The sequence below is a fragment of the Bos grunniens genome, chromosome 29, assembly GCF_055505025.1.
Source record: "Bos grunniens cultivar Pamir isolate PY7600 chromosome 29, Bosgru_T2T1.0, whole genome shotgun sequence".
Taxonomy (NCBI): domain Eukaryota; kingdom Metazoa; phylum Chordata; class Mammalia; order Artiodactyla; family Bovidae; genus Bos; species Bos grunniens.
This window is the reverse complement of record NC_141193.1, coordinates 46,014,093-46,041,542: the sequence shown is the minus strand read 5'-3', so window position 1 is coordinate 46,041,542 and position 27,450 is coordinate 46,014,093. Positions and strand designations below refer to the sequence as shown.

General features: G+C 44.1%; 1 protein-coding gene and 1 non-coding gene across 5 annotated transcripts; both read right to left on the bottom strand.

The window, feature by feature from the left end:
• Nucleotides 1-3,767: 3,767 nt before the first annotated feature.
• On the bottom strand, nucleotides 3,768-8,159 carry LOC147342590 (PRAME family member 8-like). 4 transcript variants are annotated; one of them, XM_086383166.1, is made up of 4 exons: nucleotides 8,056-8,155; nucleotides 6,978-7,296; nucleotides 6,045-6,617; nucleotides 3,768-5,122 (listed from the first exon to the last, which is right to left on the bottom strand). In XM_086383166.1, the coding sequence occupies exons 2-4, from the start codon at nucleotides 7,262-7,264 to the stop codon at nucleotides 4,570-4,572; spliced, it is 1,413 nt and encodes a 470-aa protein (XP_086239292.1). In that variant the 5' UTR covers nucleotides 7,265-7,296; nucleotides 8,056-8,155; the 3' UTR covers nucleotides 3,768-4,569. The 4 variants fall into 4 exon arrangements, with proteins under 4 accessions (XP_086239292.1, XP_086239293.1, XP_086239291.1 ...); XM_086383167.1 differs by lacking the exon at nucleotides 6,978-7,296 and having other exon boundaries at nucleotides 8,056-8,159; XM_086383165.1 differs by lacking the exon at nucleotides 8,056-8,155 and having other exon boundaries at nucleotides 6,978-7,568.
• Nucleotides 8,160-15,244: 7,085 nt separating this feature from the next.
• On the bottom strand, nucleotides 15,245-15,353 carry LOC147342589 (U6 spliceosomal RNA). The gene has a single exon (XR_015158206.1). It is a non-coding gene; the product is annotated as a U6 spliceosomal RNA (small nuclear RNA).
• Between the last annotated feature and the right edge of the window lie 12,097 nt (nucleotides 15,354-27,450).

Below are 27,450 nucleotides of genomic sequence, written 5' to 3'. Positions count from 1 at the left end.
AGGCAAAATTAAACCTGAAACGTGTTCATTGGAAAGAACTGATTTTTTTAACAACTCTCCCTTCATGAGGGATACACGGCACCCTTCAAGATTAGCTAACCACTGGTGAGAGAAGAGAAGGCTTCCTTCGTAGCTCAGTTGGCAAATCATCTGCCTGCAATGCAGGAGGCCCTGGTTCGATTCCTGGGTCAGGATGATCCCCTGGAGAAGGAAATGGCAACCCACTCTAGCATTCTTGTCTGGAGAATCCCATGGATAGAGGAGCTTGACAGGCTACAGTCCATGGGATCGCAAGAGTCGGATACCACTTGGCGACTAAACCACCACCACTAGTAAGAGAAGAGCATCCTTATATGAGGGTGGAAACTTACTGCTCTAATCTGCCTGGTGGGGTGCTCACAATTCAAACCCTGTGAGAACCCCTCTGATGTCTCCAGAGCCAGGAAATTCTGCACCTCTTCTCCAGTGCTTGAGACTTTTATAAGTCTTTTTGTTCTATCATCCCTCTGTCCCACTGCTAACCCAACCAGAACAGTATATCTGATTAGATTACAGAGGGACCATTGGATTGACCCTGATTGGATCATCGTACTTCTCTAGATTAGTTGATTGAATCATATACACATCACCAGAGACTGATGGAGTGGTCAGGTAATCAAGGACCTGTTCACTGATTCACTTCACAAATATTTACTGTATTCTACTAATATGGACAGTTATATTCTTGTGGATCAAGCATGAAAGGGATTATTGATTCCTGCCCTTGGCCAAGAAAGAACAAAAGTTGACAGAATCATTGTTGGGGGAATTTTGGTCAAGTCAAAATTAGCAAAATGTCCTTGAGTTAAAACAGCTCATGAAAGCAGTGGTGTTGTCATCAAAGAAACCAAAATACACTCATTCTTGTATGAGATTTTCACTCAGGTGTTATGTAGGAAACACAGGAAATTCTAAGCCTATTTGGGCAGCAAGGGAGGAGCTTTGGGGGATGTGATTGGTTTTCCAGGCCTAAGCCAAGCCTTCTCTGAAGGTAGACAGGTCAAAACCTCAGTGAGAGTAAGAGTGGTCCTGGACAGTTTGGAGCTGAGCATTCCTAAAGGGACATCATGAATGATCACAACGATGGAAAATAAAGATTTCTTTTTCATTTTTACACTTTGAGAAACAGGGAAATTTAAATACACTACTCTGGGTGATATTAAGATAGCAAAAGAAGGCTTCCCTGTGATTCAGTCATAAAAAATCTGACTGCCAATGCAGGAGACATGGGTCTGATCCCTGGTCTGGGAAGATCCCATATGACATGAGGCATATAAACCCACTTGCCACAACTGTCGGAGAAGGCAATGGCACCCCACTCCAGTACTCTTGCCTGGAAAACCCATGGACAGAGGAGCCTGGTAGGCTGCGTCCATGGGGTCGCTAAAAGTCGGGAACGACTGAGCCACTTCACTTTCACTTTTCACTTTCATGCCTTGGAGAAGGAAATGGCAACCCACTCCAGTGTTCTTGCCAGGAGAATGCCAGGGAAGGGGAAGCCTGGTGGGCTGCCCTCTCTGGGGGTCGCACAGAGTCGGACACGACTGAGGCGACTTAGCAGCAGCAGCAGCATTAGCCACAACTGTTGAGTCTGTGCTCTAAATCCTGGGAGCCGAAACTACTGAAAGTCAAGCACTCTAGAGTTTGCTCTGCAACAAGAGAAGCCACCTCCGTGAGAAGCCTGCACACCACGACTAGAGAGCAGCCCCCTTGCCCCAGCTAGAAAAAAGCAGGAACAACAGTGAAGACCCAAGGCCACAAAAAGAAATGCAATAAATTTCAAGGAAAAGAGAGGCTCAGAGGAAACACTGTCACCTTAGAGGCTGTTCTTTCCCAGAGAGTTGAGATCAGCACAGCCCACTGAGGGCGGGCACTGCGGGCTCTTTGGGAACTTGGAATCAGAGAAGAAATGAACCTGCTTCAGTCCCCAATAACCCTGCCGTCCAGAGGTTTTCTTTAAGTTGTGTTTTTTTTTGTTGTTGTTGTTCTCACTGAGGACACTTTCCAGATGGCTATTTCCCCCTCCATTTTTCAGGGGTCTTAGAAGTCAAATAAATCATAATTTCACTGGCCCCTTTTCTACTGTATTTAGATGATTATTGTTTCCTCAGACCTAGCTAAATCCACACAGATTCTGATCAAGTTGACACCATTAGGCTCAGAAATAAAAGTCTGCTATTTCTCTTCATAAATACCAACATCTTTTCTGCACTTAATACCGAAGCTCTTATGGTGTTAGCATACTACCTCATTCAGAGATGACTCCCACTTTGAGACGCATCATACAAGGATTTCTTTGAAGTTGAATGTCACATGCAAAGGGAGACCTTTTCTCCATTGATAAGAATTTTCCATGCCTGTCACGCACCCCAGTTATTTGATGCCTGAACAATTCTTATACACCTCTGACCACCAAGGTGAAGACTCCCTGAAGGGTGTTCTCTGTCTGAGTCACTTTGGGGAAGATTGCTTTCACCATATTTCTCTCATGACCTTTACATAAAAAGCATTAAAATGGATTCTATTCATGACATTTTAAACATAAACATGATGAAAAAAAATACATATTTGTGTAACTGAGTCACTTTGCCTTACAGTTAAGATGAGACACAATAATTTAACTAAAACTATTTATAATTGTGTGTTTAAATTGTGTTTATTTTTAATTGTGTGTTTAAGTAAAAACACAATGATTTAACTATAGTTCAACAAAAACTGTTTTTAAAAAAACCTGGGACTTCTGAGGTGGTCCAGAGTTTAAGAATCTATCTTACAGTGCAGGGGATGCCAGTTCAATCCCTGGCCCAGGAATATGTCTCATGCCACAGGGCAACTAAGACCATGAGCCCATGTGTAGCAACAAGTTAAGCCTGTGGACTGGAGCCTGTGCTCCAAAACGAGAGACACCACCACAAGGAGAAGCCCGAGCCCTGCGATGAAGAGCAGCTGTGTGCACCACAGCTAGAGAAAGCTATGCAGCAAGGAAGACCTAGCACAGCCAGAACAAAATCAGTCAATCAGTCAGAAAATTAGTCTCTGAAGAAAGCTCATGGGCTGATATGGAGCTCTGCCACAGTGGCCAGATTCCAAGTTGGTCATTCTCAGGTATGCGGGATTCTGGGGGATATGCAGAAGGATCTTTCCTGCCTGAGCTGTCATCATTGTGCCAAAGAAAATCAGAGACAGACATGGGGTTAAGTGCTGAAGACAAATTTTATTCAGCATGATGACAATAGACTGCCAAATGGGCTTCTTTTGACATTCCTCCAGAATTTGGCTTCTCTAGCTCCCCTGTGGACTTGATGAATTACTGCCACCAGACCACAATTGATTTTCACTAATCATTATTTAGTTTGTTCTAACTTGTTTTCAAATGGTTTATGTCTTGTGTCTCTCTTCGCTGTATTTTGAATTTATAAATGTAACGAGCTATATACCTTATAGCCCATCTACTTTATAAAATAGTGTCTCCTGCACTACCCAAGGGGAACCCAGGCTTCTAACACAGTTAAATATCCTGAGGCTATCAATCACATTTAAAACCACATAGAGAATATTTGTAATAGTACATATCTAGATATGAGAAGAGGGAACAGGGAAAAATATTTTCTGCATCATTATAGACTAGTAAGACAGGAAATCCAGAGAATCATAAATATTTTATAATGAATCTGCAGCTGATTGAGGGATAGAGTAGGGAGCTGAGAATAAAAATGGCCAACTATAAGTTATATGGTGTAAAGACATTTTATTATACATCTTGATATGCTGATGTCAAAACATGCTCTACTAGTCTTCCTCGATAGGGAAGAACAATAGTAGATATGGGAATAAAATAAAACTCTTATTGACATGACCCAGCTTTCAAAAGACATGCTTCTGAAATATACTTCTGGTATAAATGTGACAAAACCATATTTCATGCTGTGAGATTTTAGTATTTTTCTGATAGGAATATGCATGTAAGTACCCACTCTTGACAGGATGTGCTATTGAGGAACACTGAGTGTATTTCCTTTGCTGTTTGTATTAACCACCAGAACTAAGTAAGGAAACCATGAAGAAAAAAGATAACTAGGGAATGATGGAGTTTCAGATCATACACAACAGAGGGCTTCCACTCCACCAGGAACTGGAGATCCACGAGATGTAAATACAGAAAGAAGAATAATATCATGGATGGCATTTATCATTTACACTGAAGGTCTCTTTATTTCTGATCATTTCTACAAGTGTGCATACAGAAATAACTGGAACATGTGTGTCTCAGACTGAACCTTCCAGAAACTCAGTTTCATATTTGACTCTATAAACACATATCTAAAAAAGTCACATCAATTCCTCAAGTCAACACTCCCTTTTCGAATCCTGCACCCCTGCTGGATCAGGTTTTTCAATCACACTGAGCTTATATCAGAAACCAGGGCTGTGTTTTCCCTTCATAATGGATGTATGACCTAGATTTCAGTTTTCAAGTGTCCAGAAGAAAGCTTCTGATAGAAGCAACCGACTACACAGTGTATTACAGAATTATGTGTTGGGACTCAGGTGACCACACATGTCATCACCACAGTGAGGACAGGGGCTGGGGCTAACCCAAATCTTCCTGGGACGTTCTAAGTATGTAAGGATCACCCTCAGCTTAGCCTTTATCTGAGCAAATCTTTCCCGGTGAAGGACACCCAGAGAGCTGTAACTCTCCCGAGGGGCTGGATAAAGCTCTAGATTTAAATCAGGGAGCCTGTCAGTATGACGCAGGACACTCTCCAGGACAGCCATTGAGATCAGGTTTCCGCACATGGTGAGGACCCTAAGCTGGGAGCAGCAGCTCAGGGCAGGCAGAAAGCCCATGAGGTGGACGTCCGTGATCCCACACAGGTTTAAGTCCAGTTCTTCCAGAGTGCCTGCAACTTTCTCCAGTAGAACTTGAAGGAGCTTGGGATTAAAGTCGGTCAGGGTGACGCCACTAAGATTCAGGCCCTTCAGCTGACAGATTTTTGGACACCAGGACAGATGGGTCAGGTCTGATTCTGTAAGCAGGCAGTTGGTGATTGAGATGTTGTCCAAGGGGGTCTTCAAGCACCTGGGGTGGAGGGGGGGAAGAAGCAATTAGATGAGGGAAAGCAAAGTAGCTGATACAGTTCAAATTCCAGAATGTCCAGTCTCATTCTAGGCTGAGTCCTGCCATTTTCTTAGTGTGACTGGATCACATTCACATGATCTTGAAAGCCGTCTTTCCTCATCTGTCAAGCAGAGTACAGTACACTCTACTTCCTTAGCAGGATGAATAGACATAATGGAATGCACTAGAACATGATCAGAGGAGAGCATGACACAAAGTGTCCATCAGGGTGGACATCACTGAGTGTAAGTTCTGGGAGATGAGGTAAAAAATGCTTTTCATTTAGATCGCCACTCTGTGGGTGAGCTGCTGGTCATATACCTCTGGCCAGGTGAGGCTCTTGGCATACATGCAGAAAGGGGCTGCCGGTCTTTAGGGACTCCCAGCCCTATGACATCTACAAACTTTCTATCACTTTTTACATTCTTTTGGCTCTGCTTTGCTACCATCATCTCCAGAACCATGCATTTCCCATATATTAATTACCTTATATGCAGCAAAAGGCCACCTGTTACTGACGTGGACTTTAAAACAGGCTCCTTGTGGTCACGGGTTAGTGACCACAGAGTTTCTTTTCCCAACGCTTAGGCTGATGTGATTTTCCCTCTTCAATGCCCCCTTTGCTTACCTATACATAAATCTTCAGAACACAGAAATCTCTCCCCCAAGAAGAAATCACATACACACTTGCACTAGATCTAGGCCCCCTAACTTGTGGGTTCCCAACATGGCGTCCCTTTCCAGAGCTTCTGTAACCGATTCCCCCCACCTGGACTGCTGTGCTTCTATAATACTGCTTTTCACGGTGCAGCAGCAGATGAGACACTGCCCTTGATATTCTACCATTGTGTCCACTGTTAATCAGCTGCTGGCAGAGCCTCACCTGAGCATTTGGTCCAGACGGCCTTCAAGGAAGAATGGAGCTTCCATGCGGAGGTCCCGGAGGTTCCGCAGCTGGAGGATCTGAGAGGTCAATTGCAGAAGATCCTGATGGTCCTGCTCCTCCACAGCAGACCCACGAATGCGGGAGAGAATGAGACTCTGAACGTTGCTCATCTGACCCAGGAGAGGAGCAAACTGGGCCAGGGTGGACAGCTTCTGGGTGAAACTCAGTGTCACCATCTGTACACAGTCCAGCTTCACCATCCTGAGAACTTCCTCCATATTTTCCTTGGACATTGAAATAATCTTCATCTTCTTACAGCACAGGTGTATGGAGGCTTTTCTCTGCTCCACCCACCTGAAGAGGTACGTAAGGAATTTCTCCAGGGGCTTTTTCATAAGACAAAGTTCTATGTACACTTCTAAGGGAGTCAAGGGGTGCCTTTTCCTGGACATGTCCTCAGCCACTGGAACCAGCAGTGAGCTGGAGGGCATGTGGCCCTTGCCTCCAGACCACATGTTCCAGAAGTCCTGGCCAGTATTCCTTAAGTCCAGCACCCGCAGCTTGCCCCTCCTGTGGGGAAACAGAAGATGGTGGGGTAAGATTATTCAAAATCCACACTGAATGAACCCACAGCCTCAGAGTTCAGGCAACATTCCATCTCCCCATGTGTGCTCTTACTTCACAGTCCTGCTCTCACCTGCTGTTGTTTCTTTCCTTTCTTGCTCCCTCTCCCCCAGTTCTTTTTTCTCTTCCATCCTTCCTATTATATATTTGTAAGGGATTTCCCAAAGTGATCTCAGCAATTCCTCTGAAAAAGCCTCTGAGCTTTTTCAGAAGCCTCTGGTCACCACTTGGTCATCCACTCTGCCTGGCACCATGTGTCTCTTCCAGGAATCCAAGACCCTGCCAGGCTCCCTGGATCTGACTCACCTGGGGTGAACCTTCTGGGCAAGCAGGACATCAAGGCCTTCCAGCACTGCTTGTAAGGTTCCTTGGTGAGGCTTTTGCATCAGGCTTCCCAGAGGCAGGCAGGCAAAGGGCCAGGCTGGCACCATAGCCTTCAGGGTCTCCCTGTGTCGGCCAAAGACGGCAGCCATGAAGAGTAGTGGGTAGAGCTCTGTGGGCAGAAACTCCAAAGTAGAGATGGCTAAGGGCTCGTCTCTCAGCAGGCCAATTGCTGCCAAGATCGCAAGTCTGGGAGGGTTGTGAACACTCATCCTGACTCTTCTCTGAATTGAATCCTGGGAAACTGCAAAGAGACAAGACATCCTTCTCAGAACAATCATAACCATCAGGGTAGTCTCTCTCCCCACACTTCAGAGGAATCAAATCAGGGCCACAGTCATTGCTCTGGCAATGATGAATCAGAATGGAAGACTTCGGTGTGTCTGGATTCCAGTCTGGGTTTGTGTCCCTAAGGCCAGAGCTCTCCCCATCCTGCCACTAGAGCAAGAATCTAACAAGTTGCAGGAAGGAAGAAAGCCAACTGGAGGCTCATCTGTTTCCATCCACTGCTTTCCTTAATGCATGTCCCTCTTGCACATCTGTACAAGGAGACTGAAAAAGCTGACTCTCTTTGTTTTTATGGTAGAAAAAAAAAAAAAGAATTATTGCTTAAAGCCCAAACTATGGGGACAGGAGTTCATGTAGAACACAGCTTCCATCCTCAGTTCCCAAAGTCAACTTAGCTGGGAAAGATTAAGGAGATACTTGTAAAGGGAATGCCATTTGTGTATAGAGCAAAAACCTTAAATGTCAAGAAACAGCATGTCAAACAGATGTCTTTAAAAAAGAAAAACTGCTGGTTAAGACTTTTAAATACTATAAACCAAAGCACAAATAAAAATGTTTAGAATGGAAGCAAAAGAATACTTTGAGGCAGAAAGACAGATTTAAATTTAACCTAAAGAAGAGAAAAAGGTAAACTCTCCATGCCATGTCAAACTGCATTATATCATTCATTGCATGCCTGCCATTGGCAGAACATCCCTCACTGAGGTTAACTCACCAGGTCTGATGTGGTCGGGGTAGGGGTGCTGCTCAGACCTCAGACTTGATGGAGAACACAAGGAGTGACTCCAGAGCGAGAAGTTTCTGCGTCTATTCTTTGGTGCTGGGGCATTTTTTGGAACTTTTTAAACCACATCTTCTCTCCTTTCAACTGCTAACTTCCAATCAGTAGGCATTACCTGATTGGATTCCAGAGCATCCCTCAGGTTCATCCTGATTGGGTTACTGCCAGTCTCCAGATGAACTGATTGAGTCAGATCATCATTCATGAAAGAAAACGAATTGGGGGAGGGGGAATCTAGGACTTATTCAGTGATTCACTATATAAAATTGATTGAGTTTTGTTAATATGGCCACTGAAATAAAAAGATGCTTACTCCTTAGAAGAAAAGTTATGACCAACCTAGACAGCATATTAAAAAGTAGAGACATTATTTTGCATGAAATGTTCCCTTGGTATTTCTAATTTTCTTGAAGAGATCTCTAGTCTCTCATGCCCTATTATTTTCCTCTATTTCTTTGCATTTTTCACTTAAAATGGATTTCTTATCTCTCCTTGCTCTTTTCTGGAACTCTGCATTCAGATGTATATTTTTCCTTTTCTCCTTTGTCTTTCAGTTCTCTCTCTCTCTTTTTTTTTTTTTTTTTTTTTTCCAGCTACTTTTAAGGCCTCCTCAGACAACCATTTTGCCTTTTAGCATTTCTTTTCTTGGGGATGGTTTTGATCACCACCTCCTGTACAATGTTACAAACCTCTGTCCACAGTTCTTCAAGCACTTTATCTATCAGATCTATTCCCTTGAATGTATTTGTCACTTCCACTGTATAATCATGAGTCTTCCCTGATAGCTCAGTTAGTACAGAGTCTGTATGCAATGCAGGAGACCCAGTTCCATTCCTGGGTCCGGAAGATCCACTAGAGAAGGGATGGGCTATCCACTCCAGTGTTCTTGGGCTTCCCTTGTGGCTCAGCTGGTAAAGAAATTACCTGAAATGTGGAAGATCTGGGCTTGATCTCTGTGTTGGGAAGATACCCTGGAGAAGTGAAAGACTCCCCACTCCATTATTCTGGCCTGGACAATTCCATTGACTGTATTGTCCGTGGGTCTCAAAGAATCGGACACAACTGAGTGACTTTCACGTTTTTGATTTAGGTTAGACCTGAATGGCCTAGTGGTTTTCCCTACATCCTTCAATTTGAGTCTGAATTCGGCAAGAAGTTCATGATCTGGCCACAGTCAACTCCCAGACTTTTTTTGCTGGCTATATAGAGTTTATCTAATTTTGACCACAAGGAATATAATCAACCTGTTTTGGTATTGACCATCTGGTGATATCCATGTGTAGAGTCTTCTCTTGGGTTAATGGAAAGGGTGTTTGCTATGACAGGTGTCTTCTTTTCACAACACTCTGTTAGCCTCTGCCTGCTTCATTTTGTACTGCAAGATCAAACTTGTCTGTTACTCTTGACTTCCTACATTTTCATTCTAGCCCCCTATGATGATAAGGTCATTGTTTTTTGTTTTTAGATCTAGAAGGTCACATAGGTCCTTATACAACCGTTCAACTTCAGCTTTCAGCGTTAGTGGTTGGGGCATCAATTCAGTTCCGTCACTCAGTCGTGTCTGACTCTTTGTGACCCCATGGACCGCAGCCAGGTTTCCCTGTCCATCACCAACCCCTGGAGCTTTCTCAAACTTATGTCAATCACTGGACATGTCCATGGTTGGGGCATAGACTTGGATTATTTTAATGTTGAATGGTTTGCCTTGGAAAAGAGCTGAGATCATTCTGTCATTTTTGAGACTATACCCAAGTACTGCATTTCACACTCTTTTGTTGACTATGAAGGCTATTACATTTCTTCAAAGAGATTCTTTCCCATAGTAGTAGATATAATGGTCATCTGAATTAAATTCACCCATTCCTGTCATAGCTGAAGGGATGAGAAGGACTCCTCCAATTGTCAGATCACATAAATGTTGGAAAAGACTGTGATGTTAGTGGAAATGTGGAAATTTCAAAATTCAAGGTGCTGATGTTCCTCTGGGATCACAGTTACTATGAGATCAAAAAGAAGAATGTTTTAAAGTTGAAATGAATTTTCTGAAAATAACTCAAGGCCTGATATGGAAGCTGAAAAAGTGGTCAGACTCCAAATTGGTCATCCTTGAGTATGTGGGAATCTGGGGGATACTTGTAGAACGCTTCCTGCCTGAGCAGTAATCAGCTGAGGGAATTGTTTCCAAGGAAAATCAGACACAGAAACAGGTGTAAGTGGCTACATCAAATTTTATTTAGGACAATGATAATACAGATAAGGATACCCTAGCATCTCAGGTCATCCAACTTCAACAGATACAGGTGGTAGGGACTCACAATTCAGAAGCAGTGTGTTTCTTGGCTGGTAATTTCCTATGAGGAGGAATCAGGTCTGCAAAGGATCTTGGCTGAACCAAACTAGTAGATTTTTTGCTGAGGGCAGCCCAGATGAACTGGATACTAATAGTGGGCAGTGAGGAAGTTTGATCAGATTCTTGGGGAGACCACATATTAAGATCAGATCAGATCAGTCGCTCAGTTGTGTCCAACTCTTTGTGACCTCATGAATCACAGCACGCCAGGCCTCCCTGTCCATCACCAACTCCTGGAGTTCATTCAGACTCATGTCCATCAAGTCAGTGATGTCATCCAGCCATCTCATCCTCTGTCGTCCCCTTCTCCTCTTGCCCCCAATCCCTCCCAGTATCAGTCTTTTCCAATGAGTCAACTCTTTGCATGAGGTGGCCAAAGTACCGGAGTTTCAGCTTTAGCATCATTCCTTCCAAAGAAATCCCAGGGCTGATCTCCTTCAGAATGGACTGGCTGGATCTCCTTGCATTCCAAGGGACTCTCAAGAGTCTTCTCCAACACCACAGTTCAAAAGCATCAATTCTTCGGCGCTCAGCCTTCTTCACAGTCCAACTCTCACATCCATACATGACCACAGGAAAAACCATAGAACTAACATCCAAAAAAGATGTCCTTTTCATTATAGGGGACTAGAATGCAAAAGTAGGAAGTCAAGAAACACCTGGAGTAACAGGCAAATTTGGCCTTGGAATACACAATGAAGCAGGGCAAAGACTAATAGAGTTTTGCCAAGAAAATGCACTGGTCATAACAAACACCCTCTTCCAACAACACAAGAGAAGACTCTATATATGGACATCACCAGATGGTCAATACCATAATCAGATTGATTATATTCTTTGCAGCCAAAGATGGAGAAGCTCTATACAGTCAGCAAAAACAAGACCAGGAGCTGACTGTGGCTCAGACCGTGAACTCCTTATTGCCAAATTCAGACTTAAATTGAAGAAAGTAGGGAAAACCACTAGACCATTCAGGTATGACCTAAATCAAATCCTTTATGATTATACAGATATCAAGAGTGGGTTTTTTTGCTGAACTGACTTAGAATAATTATTCAAACTGGATTTTACAAGGAAGCCGTCTGATAATTCGAGGAGTAGGATCATGAGCCTGAATAAATTTTGGTGAAACAATGCTTTCCCTGCCTCACTTGTGTAACCCAGTGAGCAGGTGCATCTAGCGGGGACTCGGTAGACATTCTCCCTCAGTTCCACTTGCCATCTGCTCCTACACTTTCCTTTGGAGACAATTATTTCACTTGCCATGTGAGTAAACAAAGGTTATTGCAGCCCAAAGGCCGTCATCCACTGCAGCCCCAAGACAGTGTGCCCTGAGGGCAGTTCAAGGAGGAGAAGAAGGTCGGTGTCCTGAGGTGGTACCATGAACCTCACATGGATGACTTCAATAAGACCAAACTCCTGCCTCTTTCCATACAGAGAAAAAGAAAAAGAAAAAATTCTCTAGTGGCCCAGTGATTAAGAATCCACCAGTCAGTGCAAGGGATACAGGTTAGATCCCTGGTCTGGGAAGACCCCACAGGCTGCAGAGCAACTAAGCCCAAGCCCCACAAGCACCGGACTGGGGCCTGGGAGCCGTGACTACTGAAGCACACACACCCTGGCACCATGCTCTGCAATGAGAGAAGCCACAAAAACGAGAAACCAGTGCATTTCTACTAGAGAGTGGCCCTTGCTGGCCACAACAAGAGAAAGGCTGTGCATAGCAAGGAAGACCCAGAACAGCCAAAATAAGTAAATTTTAAAATTAGAGGAGTAAATAAATAAAATTTAAAATGGATGAAAATTAGTGAGATGTATCATTTTTATTATGTGCAATAATTCTTTGATATTTTCTGATTTTTTTAACACCAAATGATCTTATATACTGTAAGGTAAGGTAAGTCACCTCAGTCGTGTCTGACTCTGTGCGACCCGTCGGGCTCTCCTTATAATTTTTTTTTTCCTCCTTATAACTTTTGAACAGTTCCTTAGAGCCATCTGAGAAGCCACCTTTCTGCCTATACTCTGTAGTCACCAAATAAAACATATTTCTCACCTTTTAGGTTGTGTCTTTGTCATTTGATATGCTCTTCCGAGACCTTTTCCCAACACACATGTCCTGGCCCCACTCACCTGAGTTCCAGGAGTTACATGGAAACTGCCAATGAAAACATTAGCCACCCCCTGAAAGTAGAGGGAGATTTTATTTGGTAGCCGTGTTTAGGACCCAAGCCCAGGAGACAGAATCTCAGTTGCTCTGAGAAAACTGCTCCAAGAAGGCAGGAGGGGGAGTCATGTGATAAAATTTGTAAAAAGGGAGAAGGCAGTCTGAACATCAAAGATTGTTGTTGTTCAGTCACTCAGTCTGACTTTGCAATTCCAGGGGCTGCTGTAAGAAAAATCAGATTTCAAGTGAAGGGATTTAGCATACTGCATATGGGAAGATGCAAGCCTCTGGGCTCACTGAATTCGTTCCTTTCATATGCACCTCAGCTCTCTGGGGCCAAATCCTGTTTCCTTGTTCAACTTAAGGAGTGGTAGATGCCCCAGATGGCTGCTTCTTTCACCCTCTGAGCTCCTCAGAGATCACCATGGGGAGCAGTGACATCTGTTGGATTGGAGGTCTGGGAGCCCTCATTCACATTTGGACGCCAGAAATCTCTGGTGACTGTGTCATTTCTTGTTTATTGAAATGGCAAGAGATGTCTTCATTTCACAAAACTTTCTGTACCTTCTATTCAATAATATTGTGAAACAAAAACTGCTCTAAATATAATGTCTACATCCTAAAGGAAATCAGTCCTGAATATTCATTGGAAGGACTGATGCTGAGGCTGAAACACTAATACTCTGGCCACCTGATGCAAAGAACTGACTCATCTGAAAAGACCCTGATGCTGGGAAAGATTGAAGGCAGTAGAAGGGGACGACAGAGGATGAGATAGTTGGATGGCATCACCAACTCAACAGACATGAGTTTGAGGAATCTCCGGGAGTTAGTGATAGACAGGGAGGCCTGGTGTGCTGCAGGCCGTGGGCTCACAAAGGGTTGGACACGACTGAGCAACTGAACTGAACTGAACTGAACTATTAAACATATCTTTGGAAATCTTTTGACTCAAAATTTTATTGATCTACATATTTTTTTAAAGAAACAATTCTTGTTCATTTATGGTTAAAATCAGTTTTTAAATCACATTTGTTTTTTGAGTCTTCTAAGCAAGTACAATATTTTTAAATTACCCACATGAATTCTTAAAAATACTATATTGCCTCAATTAACTTTAGAGTGTTTTCTATATAAACCACTGTGCAAATATTTATACTCAGTGATATTACCAGAAGACACAGTTTTTTAAATATTTATTTATTTAATTATTTGGCTGCCCTGGGTCTTAGTCATGCACACAGGATCTTTGATCTTCCTTGTGACCCTGTGTGTGGGTATTGTGTGTGTGTGTGTGCCTGTATATGTTCAGTTTGCTCCAACTCTTTGTGACCCCATGGACTGTAGCCCACCAGGCTCCTCTGTCCATGGAATTTTCTAGGCAGGAGTACTGGAGTAGGGTATCATTTCCTTCTCCAGGGGTTCTTCCCGACCCAGGGATAGAACCCATGTCTTCTGTATCTCCTGCATTGGCAGGCAGATTCTTTGCCACTGGGCCACCTGGGAAATTGGAGGGATCATTCAGTTGTGGCATGCAAATACTTAGTTTCAGGATATGAAATCTAGTTTCTTGACCAGAGATTGAACCAGGCAGGGCCCACTGCACTGGGAGCATGGAGTCATACCCACTGGATCACCAGGGAAGTTCCAGGACAGCAAGGTTTATTGAAAATTCTAAAGTATACAGTCCTGATTACAAAACGGATTTTTATTGTGAGGTGCTGTGGCCAGGGAAGCAGGTAGGGATTGAAAGTGGTTGATGCACAGTTTGGGGAAAAGAAACTAGAAACAGAATTAAAGTTTCAAAGATGGAACTGGGGGACTCAAGATTTCTCGGATCAAGCGCCCTGTTCTTTGGGGCCAGGTCACTTTTTTTTTAGTGTCTTGGCACACAGAAAGTGTCTGTTGTGCTATGATACAATCAGTCCTGTGTCCCTGATCACATCTCCCATTGCTATATTTTGCTTTTATTCTTTTCCCATGGGGTTTTTCTCATGGCTTAGCCAGAGCAACAGGTGGCTGACTATTAACCCCTGCACTCTGGTCTGATCTACAAGCAGCTGGCCTAGAGACCTGAGGCTCAGAATGTCTATCACTGAAGATGAATCCAGTCTCTCCTACTCCCTCCCATCCCCAGCCCCTACCCTCACCCCCACCCCGGCACTGGCTACTGGAACAGTTTGGATGAATCCTGACTCATTGGTAAGCACATGTAATATGTGAGTCCAGTTTCAGCATCCAGGTTTTTCTTTCCTCTGTTGTAAACAACAGTGGTTGAGTTCAAGGGATGAAGACTCATGCTATTCATGAGGAGGGAAAAGACTGTAAAAAAAAAAAAAAAATTGTGAAGTGCTTACATAATAATGAGCTCTTGTTCAACAACTCCAGAGCCCAGTCCTCAACAGGCAATATCTCATTTTGTGAAAGTCACTCAGTCATGTCTGACTCTTTGTGACCCCATGCACTATACAGTCCATGGAATTCTCCAGGGCAGAATACTGGAGAGGTTAGCCTTTCTGTTCTCCAGGGGATCTTCCCAACCCAGGGATTGAACCCATCTGAATTGCAGATGGATTATTTACCAGCTGAGGCTCCAGGGAAGCCTAAAAAATATGGAATGCTTCATGAATTTGTGTGTCATCCTTGTGCAGGGGCCATGACAAACTTCTCTGTATCGTTACAATTTCAGTATATGTGCTGCCAAAGTGAGAGCAAATATCTCGTTGGATCCTACTAAAAATCCCATAAACTGTACGTGCATCATTATATTCACTGTGGGGGAACCAAAGATCTGCCTAAGGTCCTCTAAGCCCTATATCCCCTTCCATCAAATCAGAAACAATTGCAGCCTCTGAATCCTTAGCAAGGAAACTTTTATTTGTCTCCATTTGTTTAGACACACTGTGAAGGTTAAATTTATGTGTCAACTTCACTGTGAGTTGAGATGCCCAGATCAGGTCAAAGATTAACACTAGGAGAATCTGCAAGGGAACTCCTGGGAGAGATTAGCATTGAAATCAGTAATTGAGTCAAGACATCAGCCCTCACCAGTGTGGGTGGGCATCACTTTATCCTCTGGGGGCTTGGATGGAACAAAGACAACTGTTCGCCTTCTCTCTCTTCTTGGCCATGAATACTGGAGCTTCTAGCTCCTGAACCTGGAAACTCCAGTACATACACAAGTGGCTCCCTGGTTCTCACATCTTTAGTTTTGACTTAGAGCTACACCATCACTTCCATTGCTTTTCAACCTTAAGATTAGGTCTGAATTATACCATTAAGTCAGAGAAGGCAATGGCACCCCACTCCAGTACTTTTGCCTCGAAAATCCCATGGACGGAGGAGCCTGGTAGGCTGCAGTACATGGGGTCGTGAAGAGTCGGACACAAGTGAGCGACTTCACTTTCACTTTTCACTTTCGTGCATTGGAGAAGGAAATGGTAACCCACTCCAGTGTTCTGGCCTAGAGAATCCCAGGGACGGGGAAGCCTGGTGGGCTGCCGTCTATGGGGTCGCACAGAGTCGAATAGGACTGAAGAGACTTAGCAGCAGTAGCAGGATACCATTAAGAACAGAGCGCGGGGGCTGCGGCGGCACACAGAGCGTGGCGGAGAGGAGCTACCCCACGTCCGAGGTCAGGGGCATAAGCCAGGAGGACCATGCAAAGGGGCGGCGAACAAGAGAATTTACCCCATGTCCGAGGTCAGGGACTGTGGCCGGGAGGAGCTACCCCAAGTCCAAGGTCAGGATCGGCGGCCGAGAACGCCAGGCTGCGACACCACAGGAGCAGCCGAGAGGACTTACCCTGCGTCCGAGGTCAGGGGCAGCGGCCGGGAGGAGCTACCTCACGTCGAGGTCAGGGGCAGCGGCCGGGAGGAGCTACCCCAAGTCCGAGGTCAGAGGTGGCGGCCAAGAATGCCAAGCTGCAACAGCGCAAAAGCGGAGAGGAGCTACTGCCGCACTAGGCCAGGGGCGGCGGCAGGGAGGAGCTACCCCCATGCCCAAGGCCACGGGCGGCGGGTGGGAGGAGCAACCCCACGTCCAAGGAGCGGTGGCTGCGCAGGCCCAGGAGGGCCTAGAGGAGCTATTCTACGTCAAGGTCAGGAGGGGCGGCGGTGAGGAGATACTTCTCGTTTTAGAAAAGGCAGAGGAACCAGAGATCAAATTGCCAACATCCGCTGGATCATGGAAAAAGCAAGAGAGTTCCAGAAAAACATCTATTTCTGCTTTATTGACTATGCCAAAGCTTTTGACTGTGTGGATCACAGTAAACTGTGGACAATTCTGAAAGAGATGGGGATACCTGACCACATGATCTACTTCTAGAGAAATTTGTATGCAGGTCAAGAAGCAACAGTTAAAACTGGACATGGAACAACAGACTGGTCCCAAATAGGAAAAGGAGTACGTCAAGGCTGTATATTGTCACCCTGCTTATTTAACTTCTATGCAGAGTACATCATGAGAAACGCTGGACTGGAAGAAATACAAGCTGTAATCAAGATTGCCAGGAGAAATATCAATAACCTCAGATATACAGATAACACCACCCTTATGGCAGAAAGTGAAGAGGAACTCAAAAGCCTCTTGATGAAAGTGAAAGTGGAGAGTGAAAAAGGTGGCTTAAGCTCAACTTTCAGAAAACGAAGATCATGGCATCCGGTCCCATCACTTCATGGGAAATAGATGGGGAAACAGTGGAAACAGTGTCAGACTTTATTTTGGGAGGCTCCAAAATCTCTGCAGATGGTGACTGCAGCCATGAAATTAAAAGACGCTTACTCCTTGGAAGGAAAGTTATGACCAACCTAGATAGCATATTCAAAAGCAGAGACATTACTTTGCCAACAAAGGTCCATCTAGTCAAGGCTATGGTTTTTCCTGTGGTCGTGTATGGATGTAGAGTTGGACTGTGAAGAAAGCTGAGCGCCGAAGAATTGATGCTTTTGAACTGTGGTGTTGGAGAAGACCCTTGCAAGTCTCCTGGACTGCAAGGAGATCCAACCAGTCCATTCTAAAGGAGATCAGCCCTGGGATTTCTTTGGAAGGAATGACGATGAAGCTGAAATTCCAGTACTTTGGCCACCTCATGTGAAGAGCTGACTCATCTGAAAATACTCTGATGCTGGGAGGGATTGGGGGGAGGAGGAGAAGGGGACAACAGAGGATGAGATGGCTGGATGGCATCACTGACTCGATGGACGTGAGTCTGAGTGAAATCCGGAGTTTGTGATGGATAGGGAGGCCTGGTGTGCTGTTATTCATGGGGTCGCAAAGAGTCGGACACGACTGAGTGACTGAACTGAACTGAAGTGAATACCATTAAGATTAGGTCTGAATTATACCACAGCCTTTTCTAGTTCTCTAGGCAACAGACAGAAGATGGTGGGACTATGAGTTCAGTTCAGTCATTCAGTTGTGTCCAGTTCTTTGAAACTCCATGGACTGCTGCACGCCAGGCTTCCCTGTCCATCATCAACTCCCAGAACCTACTCACTTATGTCCATCGAGTTGGTGATGGGATCCAACCATCTCATCTTCTGTCATTCCCTTCTCCTCCTGCCTTCAATCTTTTGCAGCATCAGGGTCTTTTCCAAGGAGTCAGTTCTGTGCATCAGTGGCCAAAGTATTGGAACTTCAGCTTGAGCATCAGTCCTTTCAATGAATATTCAGGACTGATCTCCTTTAGATGGACTGGTGGATCTCCTTGCAGTCCAAGGGACTCTCCAGAGTCTTCAACACCACAGTGGGACTATAGAGTCTGTAATCATGTCAGCTTCTTCTGAAACTATGTATGTGTCTGTACCAGGTGAATCTTGAACAACACATGGTTCAACTGCTCAGGGTCACTTAGACAAAGATTTATTTTTTTAACAGTAGTTAAAAAAATCATATGTAGTTGACTGAATCTGAGGATGATGAACAGAGGATAGGGAGAGCTGACTGTGAGTTATATGTAATACATAACATATATTTCTTTTCCATTTGAACATTCTGATGTCCAGACAAGCTACCCTTGACTTTTCTAATAGGGAGAGACTGGAACTGTAATGGAAACTATCAACCTATTCTGATATGATCAACCACCCAAACTGATATAAATCTAGAATGTGGTGTGGAAATAAAATCCATGTCAATTTTTTTTTTTTTTTTACATTTTAGCATTTTACTTAAAAGACTTTGAATGTCTGGTCACAACTCAATTATATCTCCTCCTATATCATTCCTATAATCAATCCTATATCACTTCTATATACCACTCCTATAATTGATTGTTTCGATTATAACTCCTCCTTCCTGACAGACATGGAACAGTGAGAACCAGTCTCAATCTTGTTGGCAGTGTGCAAAACTTAACAGAACTGAGGACCTCGCCTTTGACAGTGAAGGACACACAAAGGAAAGAAACTGACTTATACACCGACTGATAGAAGCATGAAGAATACCCATGCCCAAGGTCATGGCCTGAGTCAGCAGGGAGAGCCCTGCAGAGTGCTCTTCATTCCAATAGTTCATCGGATGCTGTGTTACCCTCTGTGTGTATTAGTCCACTGAACAGCCAAAGAAATAAGCAAGGAGGTAAGAGTTGCTCCCAGGAAGCTTACATTACATGGTGGCTCAGATGGCAAAGAATCTACCTATGGTGCAGGAGACTGGGGTTCAAGCCGTGGATCGGGAAGGTCCCCTGGAGAAGGCAATCGTTACCCATTCCAATATTCTTCTCTGGAGAATCCCATGAACAGAAGAGGCTACTCTTTATGGGTCTTAAAGAGTTGGACACAATGGAATGACTAAGCACGCATGTGCACACGCACACAGAACAATATATCATGGAGGACAGCAGTTGGTTTTCCATGAGCGTCTCTTTATTTACTTATCTTTTAATTCATTTTTATTGAGTAGATTTGCATTACAATGTCATATTAGTTTCTTGCTTAACAACGAAATAAGTCATATGGATCTGTTTATCCACTCTCGTTTTAGATTTCCTTCCTGTTTAGATCACCAAGAAGATAACTTTCTTCCTGACAGTTTCTTTACAACTATCTTCCCAAGGATAATTGCAACATGTGAGTGTCCAGCACGTATCCAGGTGTCATATTAGATTCTAGAAGCCCATGTCCATGCCAGTCCGACCCCTTCCAGAGTCTACATTTCCACAGCAACCCCCGCCCCCAAGGATTGCTGTTCCTTTTCACATCCACAGTGAGCACATGCTGAAACCATGCTGTTTTCCCTCCACGATATCCCCATGTTTTAGATTTCAGTTTCCGAGCACACAGAAGAAAGCTCCTGATGGAGCCAGTGCTCTAGGCAGGGGCAGTATACCTGTGTAAAATGGGCACCACGTGATGCCCTCACCACAGGGAGGACGGGGCTGAAGCTAAGCCACAGGCCCTGGGACATCCTGAGGCTCTCAGAATGTCCAACAGCTGAGCCCAAAGCTCGGCAAGTCTCGCTTCCAGGAAAATACCCTGAAGTCTGTAACTCTCCTGAGGGGCAGGATAACACTCTTGCATTAAACCAGGCAGCCCAGTGGGCTGTCGGACCAGCTTCTCCATGAGAGGCTGGACAGGAGGTTTCCTGCCCAGACTGAAGTGCCTGAGCTGGGAGCAGTGGCTCAGGGCAGACAAGATGGCCTCCACCCGGGAGTCCTTGATCCCACACAGACCTAAATGCAGTCAGTCCTGGAGGGTGGCTGCAACTTTCTCCAGCAGAACATGGAGGACCTCAGGTCTAAAGTTAGTCATGGTGACCCCACTCAGAACCAGGCCCTTTAGCTGACTGATGTTTGGGCTCTGGGACTGGTGGGTAGAGTCTGATTCTGTCAGCCAGCAGTTGGTTATTGACAGGTTGTTCAAGGGGGATGGCAGGCACCTGGGGAGAAACCAAATAATTAGTTCTTGGAAACTGGAGTGCTAGGTTGCACACACGCGATAGACAAATGGTTTGTACAGAACTATCATTGGTCTGACCATCAATTCAGGGTCAATACACTGATTGTCACGTCTCATGCTAGGCTGAGCACTGTCACCTTCACTGCAGGATTAAGTCACGTCACAGAATCTGGAAGGTACACCTCCTCATCTATCAAGTAGAGTCAACACACCCCACTTCCTTATGGATGAATGAAGGTCATGGAATCACTAGAACAGTGAGAGCCAGAGAGAGTCTCCATTGAGTTTGGACATCACTGAATATTAGTGTTGGGAGATGAGATTTAAAAATGAGGGAGAGGGTGGGAAGATTTGGGAGAATGACATTGAAACATGTAAAATATCATGTAAGAAACGAGTTGCCAGTCCAGGTTCGATACACGATACTGGATGCTTGGGGCTAGTGCACTGGGATGACCCAGAGGGATGGTATGGGGAGGGAGGAGGGAGGAGGGTTCAGGATGGGGAACACATGTATACCTGTGGCGGATTCATTTTGATATTTGGCAAAACTAATACAATTATGTAAAGTTTAAAAATAAAATAAAATTAGAAAAAAAAATTAAAAAAATAAAAATTAAATTAAATTTAAAAAAAATAAAAAAAATAAAAAAATAAAAATAAAAATGATTTCAGTTAACGCTTCAGTCAAGGTTGAGCTCTGGATGCCTATATCTCTGGCCAGAGTGGCTCTAGCGAGACCAACTTAAACAAGATTCCACAACATGAAATGTGATGCCAGACCAAAGGGGCTTACATACATCCCTGCATCATCTTCAACTTTCAATCACTTTTTATTATCCTTTTCTCTCAGCTTGATTAACAGCATCTCCAGAATCATGCTTTTCCCACATGTTAATTAACAGGTCCACTGTGGGCACAAACCTGTGGAGCATAGAGCTTCTCTTCAAGAATGCTTGGATCTGATGTAGTTACCTCACTTCAATGTCATTTCTAACTTACTTAATTTTATCATTTCAACATAGACACCTCCACAAAGGGAGGGAATTACAAATGCTGGGATGCAAACATCCCAGTCAATCCTCTGTATCTCCCCAGCCAGGTATCTCACAAGAGCCATGAGACCAGTTCAGCCCCCTACCCCCTACATTTGTGTGGTTATGGGATGCCACGCTTCAGGAGAGTGCAAGAAAGGAGAGGGTACTTTTGAAATTCTAGGGTTGTGTTCAGTGTTATCCAGCTTGTGGTCCACTCTCACCTGAACATCTGGTTCAGGCACCCTTCAGGAAGGGAGGGAGACTCCAGATGGAGATCCAGGAGGTGGCCCAGCCTCAGGAACTGAGGGGTAATTTGGACAATGTGATCCTACTCCTGCTTCATGAAGGCAGTTGGGTGGATGGGAGAGAGGCAGAGTCTCTGCAAATTATTCATCTTTCCCAGAAAAGGAGCAGACGTAGCCAGCATGGACAGATGCCACGGCCGATTCCCACTCACCTGGACACGTCCCGCTGCACCATGCTCAGGAACTTCACAGTGCCATCCACAGGCATAGAGACAGTCTTCGGCTTCTTACTGTACAGGTGGATGGAGGATTTACTCTGCTCCAACCACCTGAGGATGTAGGTGAGGAAGTTCTGAATGTTCTTTCAGGCTCCCATTCACTAAAGGCACTCAAATGCTTCCAGAAGCTATTTCCCTTAGCAAGCGAAGGCTTCTTCATTGCCATCTTCAGAACCCTTTCCATCCACTTGCCCTCAACCCAGTTGTCTCCCCTGGTACACCCAGGATTTTATCAGGGTGCCTTGATCACACTCACCTGGAATGAACCTTCTGGGCCAGCAGAACATCAAGTGCTTCCAGCACTGCTTGTAAGGGCCCCACATGAGGCAGGGCAATGAGGCTCCCCAGAGGCAGGCAGACAAAGGGAAAGGCTTGCACCATGGGCTCAGGGTCTCGATGTGTCTCCCATAGAATGCCTCCATGAAGAGGGGTGGGAAAAGCTCCCTGGGCAGATCCTCCAAAGCAGAAAAGGCCAAATCGTCATTCCTCAGCAGGTGCTTTCCTGCCAGATCCAGGAATCTGGGTGGGTTCCAGACATTTGTCCTGACTCTACAAGAAGAGGAGTCCTGTGGAAACTGCCAAGGAACAAGGCATCCATGTCAGGCCAAGCAGCAGCACACCTAAGACAATCTCCCAACCTTTCAGAAGGACCTACTAGGTCCAAGGTCACTGCTCTGGCAGGGTGGAAGTGCCTCAGTTAGCTCATATGACACTCTGGCCAAAGAGGAAAAAAGACAATCACTAGCCTGTTCAGTTCCACCCATTGCTTTGCACGATGCAGGTGCCCCTAGAAAGTGGGTACCTAGAAGCCTGAGAGTTCACTCCAGTCTTTAATTGGGGAAGAGCTGCACATCATCCTTAGAGCCCTACATTAATGGGCAGATGAGAGTCATGTGGACCAGCACAGCTGCTAACCTCAGTTACCCCCAACATGAATGCCATTGTGTCAAAATATCTTAAATTTCATGAAATAAAATTCTAAATGGATGTTTTTCATTAAAAATATCTCCTTGGTAAAGTCATTTAAAATTATACAATGTGAAGTAAGCCAGAAAAAAAAATACCAATACAGTGTACTAATGCATATATATGGAATTTAGAACGATGGTAAGAATAACCCTGTATGCGAGACAGCAAAAGAGACACAGATGTATAGAACAGTCTTTTGGACTCTGTGGGAGAGGGAGAGGGTGGGATGATTTGGGAGAATGGCATTGAAATATGTATAATATCATATATGAAATGAATCGCCAGTCCAAGTTCGATGCATGATACTGGTTGCTTAGGGCTGGTGCACTGGGACGACCCAGAGGGATGGTACAGAGAGTGAGGAGGGAGGGGAGTACGGGATGGGGAACACGTGTATACCTGTGGCGGATTCCTGTTGATGTATGACAATACCAATACAATATTGTAAAGTAATTAACCTCCAATTAAAATAAATAAATTTATATTAAAAAAAATTTATATCAGCTAAAGCACAAATCAAAATGTTTGAGATTCAGGCAAAATTACACTGCTAGGCAAAATCAAGACATGAAATGTGTTCATGTGAGAGAAATGGTTTTTTTGAAAACTCTTGCTACATCCAGAGATACAGGCCACCCTTCAATGTTAGCTGCTGCTAAGTCACTTCAGTCGTGTCCGACTCTGTGTGACCCCATAGACGGCAGCCCACCAGGCTCCCCTGTCCCTGGGATTCTCCAGGCAAGAACACTGGAGTGGGTTGCCATTTCTTTCTCCAATGCATGAAAGTGAAAAGTGAAAGTGTTAGCTAGTCAATGGTAAGAAAAAGGTGTTCTTATATGAGGGAGGTGACTTCTTGCTCTGATGTGTCTGAAAGGTGCTCAGACGTCAGACACATGGAGAGCCCTGCTGGTGTCTCCAGAGTATGAAGATTCTGCATCTCTTCTCCAGTACAACCTTTTATTCCCACCATCCCTCTGTCCCACTACTAACCCAATCAGAAAGGGATACATGTTTAGATTACTGAGTACCCATTGGATTTATCCTGATTGGATCATCATATTTCTCTAGGTTAGTTGATTGAATCTGATACACATTCAGGAGGCAGAGAAAGACAGGGTGGCTGGATCATCAAGGACCCATTCACTGATTCACAAAGACATTATTCAGGGTGATATTAAGGTAGAGAAAGAAGGCTGCCCTGTGGCTCATTGGTAAATAATCTGACGGCAGTGTAGAGATCGCGGTTTGATCCATGGTCGGGGAAGATAGCCCAAGTCAAGGAGCAACTAACCGTGAGCCCCACAAATACTGAGCCTGTGCCCTATAGCTGGGAGTGAAACTACTGAAACCCATGCCCTCTAGAGCCCACTCTACAGCACAGAGGGCGCTGCAGGGAGGCGCCCTCAACCACAGGGCACCCCCACTTGCCTCAACTAGAAAAAAGCGTACTCAGCACCAAAGACCTCGGGCAACCAAAAATAAATAAAACAGTTTTTGTTTTTGTTTTTTTTTAAGGTAGTAAAGGAGAATGGCTCAGAGGAGACAGTCACCTTAGTGTTTTTTCTCAGAAAGTTGGGATCAGCACAGCAAACTGCATGCAAAGATTCAAGCTAAGATGTGAGAAGAGGAAGAAGTAAAAATTCTGTCAAGACTTTTCCCAAGACCAAGAGGCTCAAAGATGGGCCCTGGGGGGCACTTTGAGAACTTGGAGTCAGAGAAGAAATCAACGTGGGCCATTCCCAAACAGTCATCCAGAGGCAGCTGCTACCAGGAGACATCCACCTATTTCTTTATGTTTTTCTCACTAAGGACATTTTCCAGAAGGCACATTTCCCCAGCCATTTCCCCAGAATCTTAGAAGCCAAACCATAATTTTATTGTCCCCTTTCCAGTATATTTACATCATTACTCAGACTTAGCTAAGATCAACACAAATTCTTACCAAGGTGATGGAATTAGGCACAGAAATAAAATTCTCTGATTTCTCTTCATAAGTACCAACACCTTTTCTGCACTAAGTACAGAAGCTCTCCTTGGTGTCTAAATTTCTGCTACATTCAGGGATGACACCCACTTTCGGCTACATCATGCAAAGATACCTCTGAAGTTTAAGGTCATACGTAAAGGGAGATGCTTTCCCCATCTCCAAGAGTTTCCCATGCCTCTCTCCAGCCCATTTATTTGATGCCCAAACAATTCTTACATACCGCTGGCTACCAAGGTGATGACTCTGCTAAGGGTGTCCTCCCACTTGGTCTCTTTGGGGACGATCCCTTTCACCATATTTCTGCCATGGGTATGAATAGCCTTAGCATAAGAAAGGGTTTAATGGATTCAACTCAATAGGTGTTTTAAATCCCAGGTCAGCAATCCCTTTTATTAATAACATGCAGTTGAGTGAGGTTAGTAACAATAATAAGCATAAATGTCTCTGTTACTGAACAGAAACTGAGTGTGCACTTCTTATTCACTCCTTCAGATAACCTTCAGGCAAAAGGTAAACTTTACTTAGATTTTTCCCCATTCTAGGCTGGTGAACCAAGGTCACTGCTCAGTTCAGTTTGGTTCAGTCACTCAGTCATGTCTGATGCTTTGCAACCCCATGAACAGCAGCACACCAGGCCTCCCTGTCCATCATCAAATTCCAGAATCCACCCAAACCCATGTGAAATTTTAATTGAGGAGAGACCTCAAGTCACAGAAATCTAGAAATTTCTGTGAAAAGTAGAGAAACTTTTCATCTTTAATGTAGATGTTTTATCAATGGTGCTGTATAGAAGGAGAAGTTTTGAAACTACTGTAAAAATAAGACCGATAACCGGAAGCAGGAGACTTAAGTCCAAACCCTGACTCCAGAGAACTCCTGACTCCAAGGAACATTAATTGACAGGAGCTCATCAAATGCCTCCATACCGACACTGAAACCAAGCACCACACAAGGGCCAATAAGTTCCAGGGCAAGACATACCAAGCAAATTCTCCAGCAACAAAGGAACACAGCCCTGAGGTTCAAGATACAGGCTGCCCAAAGTCACCCCGAAACTATAGACATCTCATAACTCATTACTGGACACTTCATTGCACTCCGGAGAGAAGAAATACAGCTCCACCCACCAGAACACCGACACAAGCTTCCCTAAACAGGAAACCTTGACAAGCCACCTGTACAAACCCACACACAGCAAGGAAACACCACAATAAAGAGAACTCCACAAACTGCCAGAATACAGAAAGGACACCCCAAACTCAGCAATTTAAACAAGATGAAGAGACAGAGGAACACCCAGCAGATAAAGGAACAGGATAAATGCCCACCAAACCAAACAAAAGAGGAAGAGATAGGGAATCTACCTGATAAAGAATTCCGAATAATGATAGTGAAATTGATCCAAAATCTTGAAATTAAAATGGAATCACAGATAAATAGCCTGGAGACAAGGATTGAGAAGATGCAAGAAAGGTTTAACAAGGACCTAGAAGAAATAAAAAAGAGTCAATATATAATGAATAATGCAATACATGAAATTAAAAACACTCTGGAGGCAACAAATAGTAGAATAACAGAGGCAGAAGATAGGATTAGTGAATTAGAAGATAGAATGGTAGAAATAAATGAATCAGAGAGGATAAAAGAAAAACGAATTAAAAGAAATGAGGACAATCTCAGAGACCTCCAGGACAATATTAAACGCTACAACATTCGAATCATAGGGGTTCCAGAAGAAGAAGACAAAAAGAAAGACCATGAGAAAATACTTGAGGAGATAATAGTTGAAAACTTCCCTAAAATGGGGAAGGAAATAATCACCCAAGTCCAAGAAACCCAGAGAGTCCCAAACAGGATAAACCCAAGGCGAAACACCCCAAGACACATATTAATCAAATCAACAAAGATCAAACACAAAGAACAAATATTAAAAGCAGCAAGGGAAAAACAACAAATAACACACAAGGGAATTCCCATAAGGATAACAGCTGATCTTTCAATAGAAACTCTTCAAGCCAGGAGGGAATGGCAAGACATACTTAAAATGATGAAAGAAAATAACCTACAGCCCAGATTATTGTACCCAGCAAGGATCTCATTCAAGTATGAAGGAGAAATCAATAGCTTTTCAGACAAGCAAAAGCTGAGAGAATTCTGCACCACCAAACCAGCTCTCCAACAAATACTAAAGGATATTCTCTAGACAGGAAACACAAAAACGGTGTATAAACTCAAACCCAAAACAATGAAGTAAATGGCAACGGGATCATACTTATCAGTAATTACCTTAAACGTAAATGGGTTGAATGCCTCAACCAAAAGACAAAGACTGGCTGAATGGATACAAAAACAAGACCCCTACATATGTTGTCTACAGGAGACCCACTTCAAAACAGGT

Bases quoted from the DNA above. Each gene is read 5' to 3' on its own strand.
- LOC147342590 (XM_086383165.1), bottom strand. From the start codon at position 7,339: ATGGTTATGATTGTTCTGAGAAGGATGTCTTGTCTCTTTGCAGTTTCC. The intron at 6,618-6,977 runs GTGAGTCAGATC...GTTTCCCCACAG, and splicing joins GCCCAGAAGGTTCACCCCAG to GAGGGGCAAGCTGCGGGTGC. The intron at 5,123-6,044 runs GTGAGGCTCTGC...CCTCCACCCCAG, and splicing joins CGTCTGGACCAAATGCTCAG to GTGCTTGAAGACCCCCTTGG.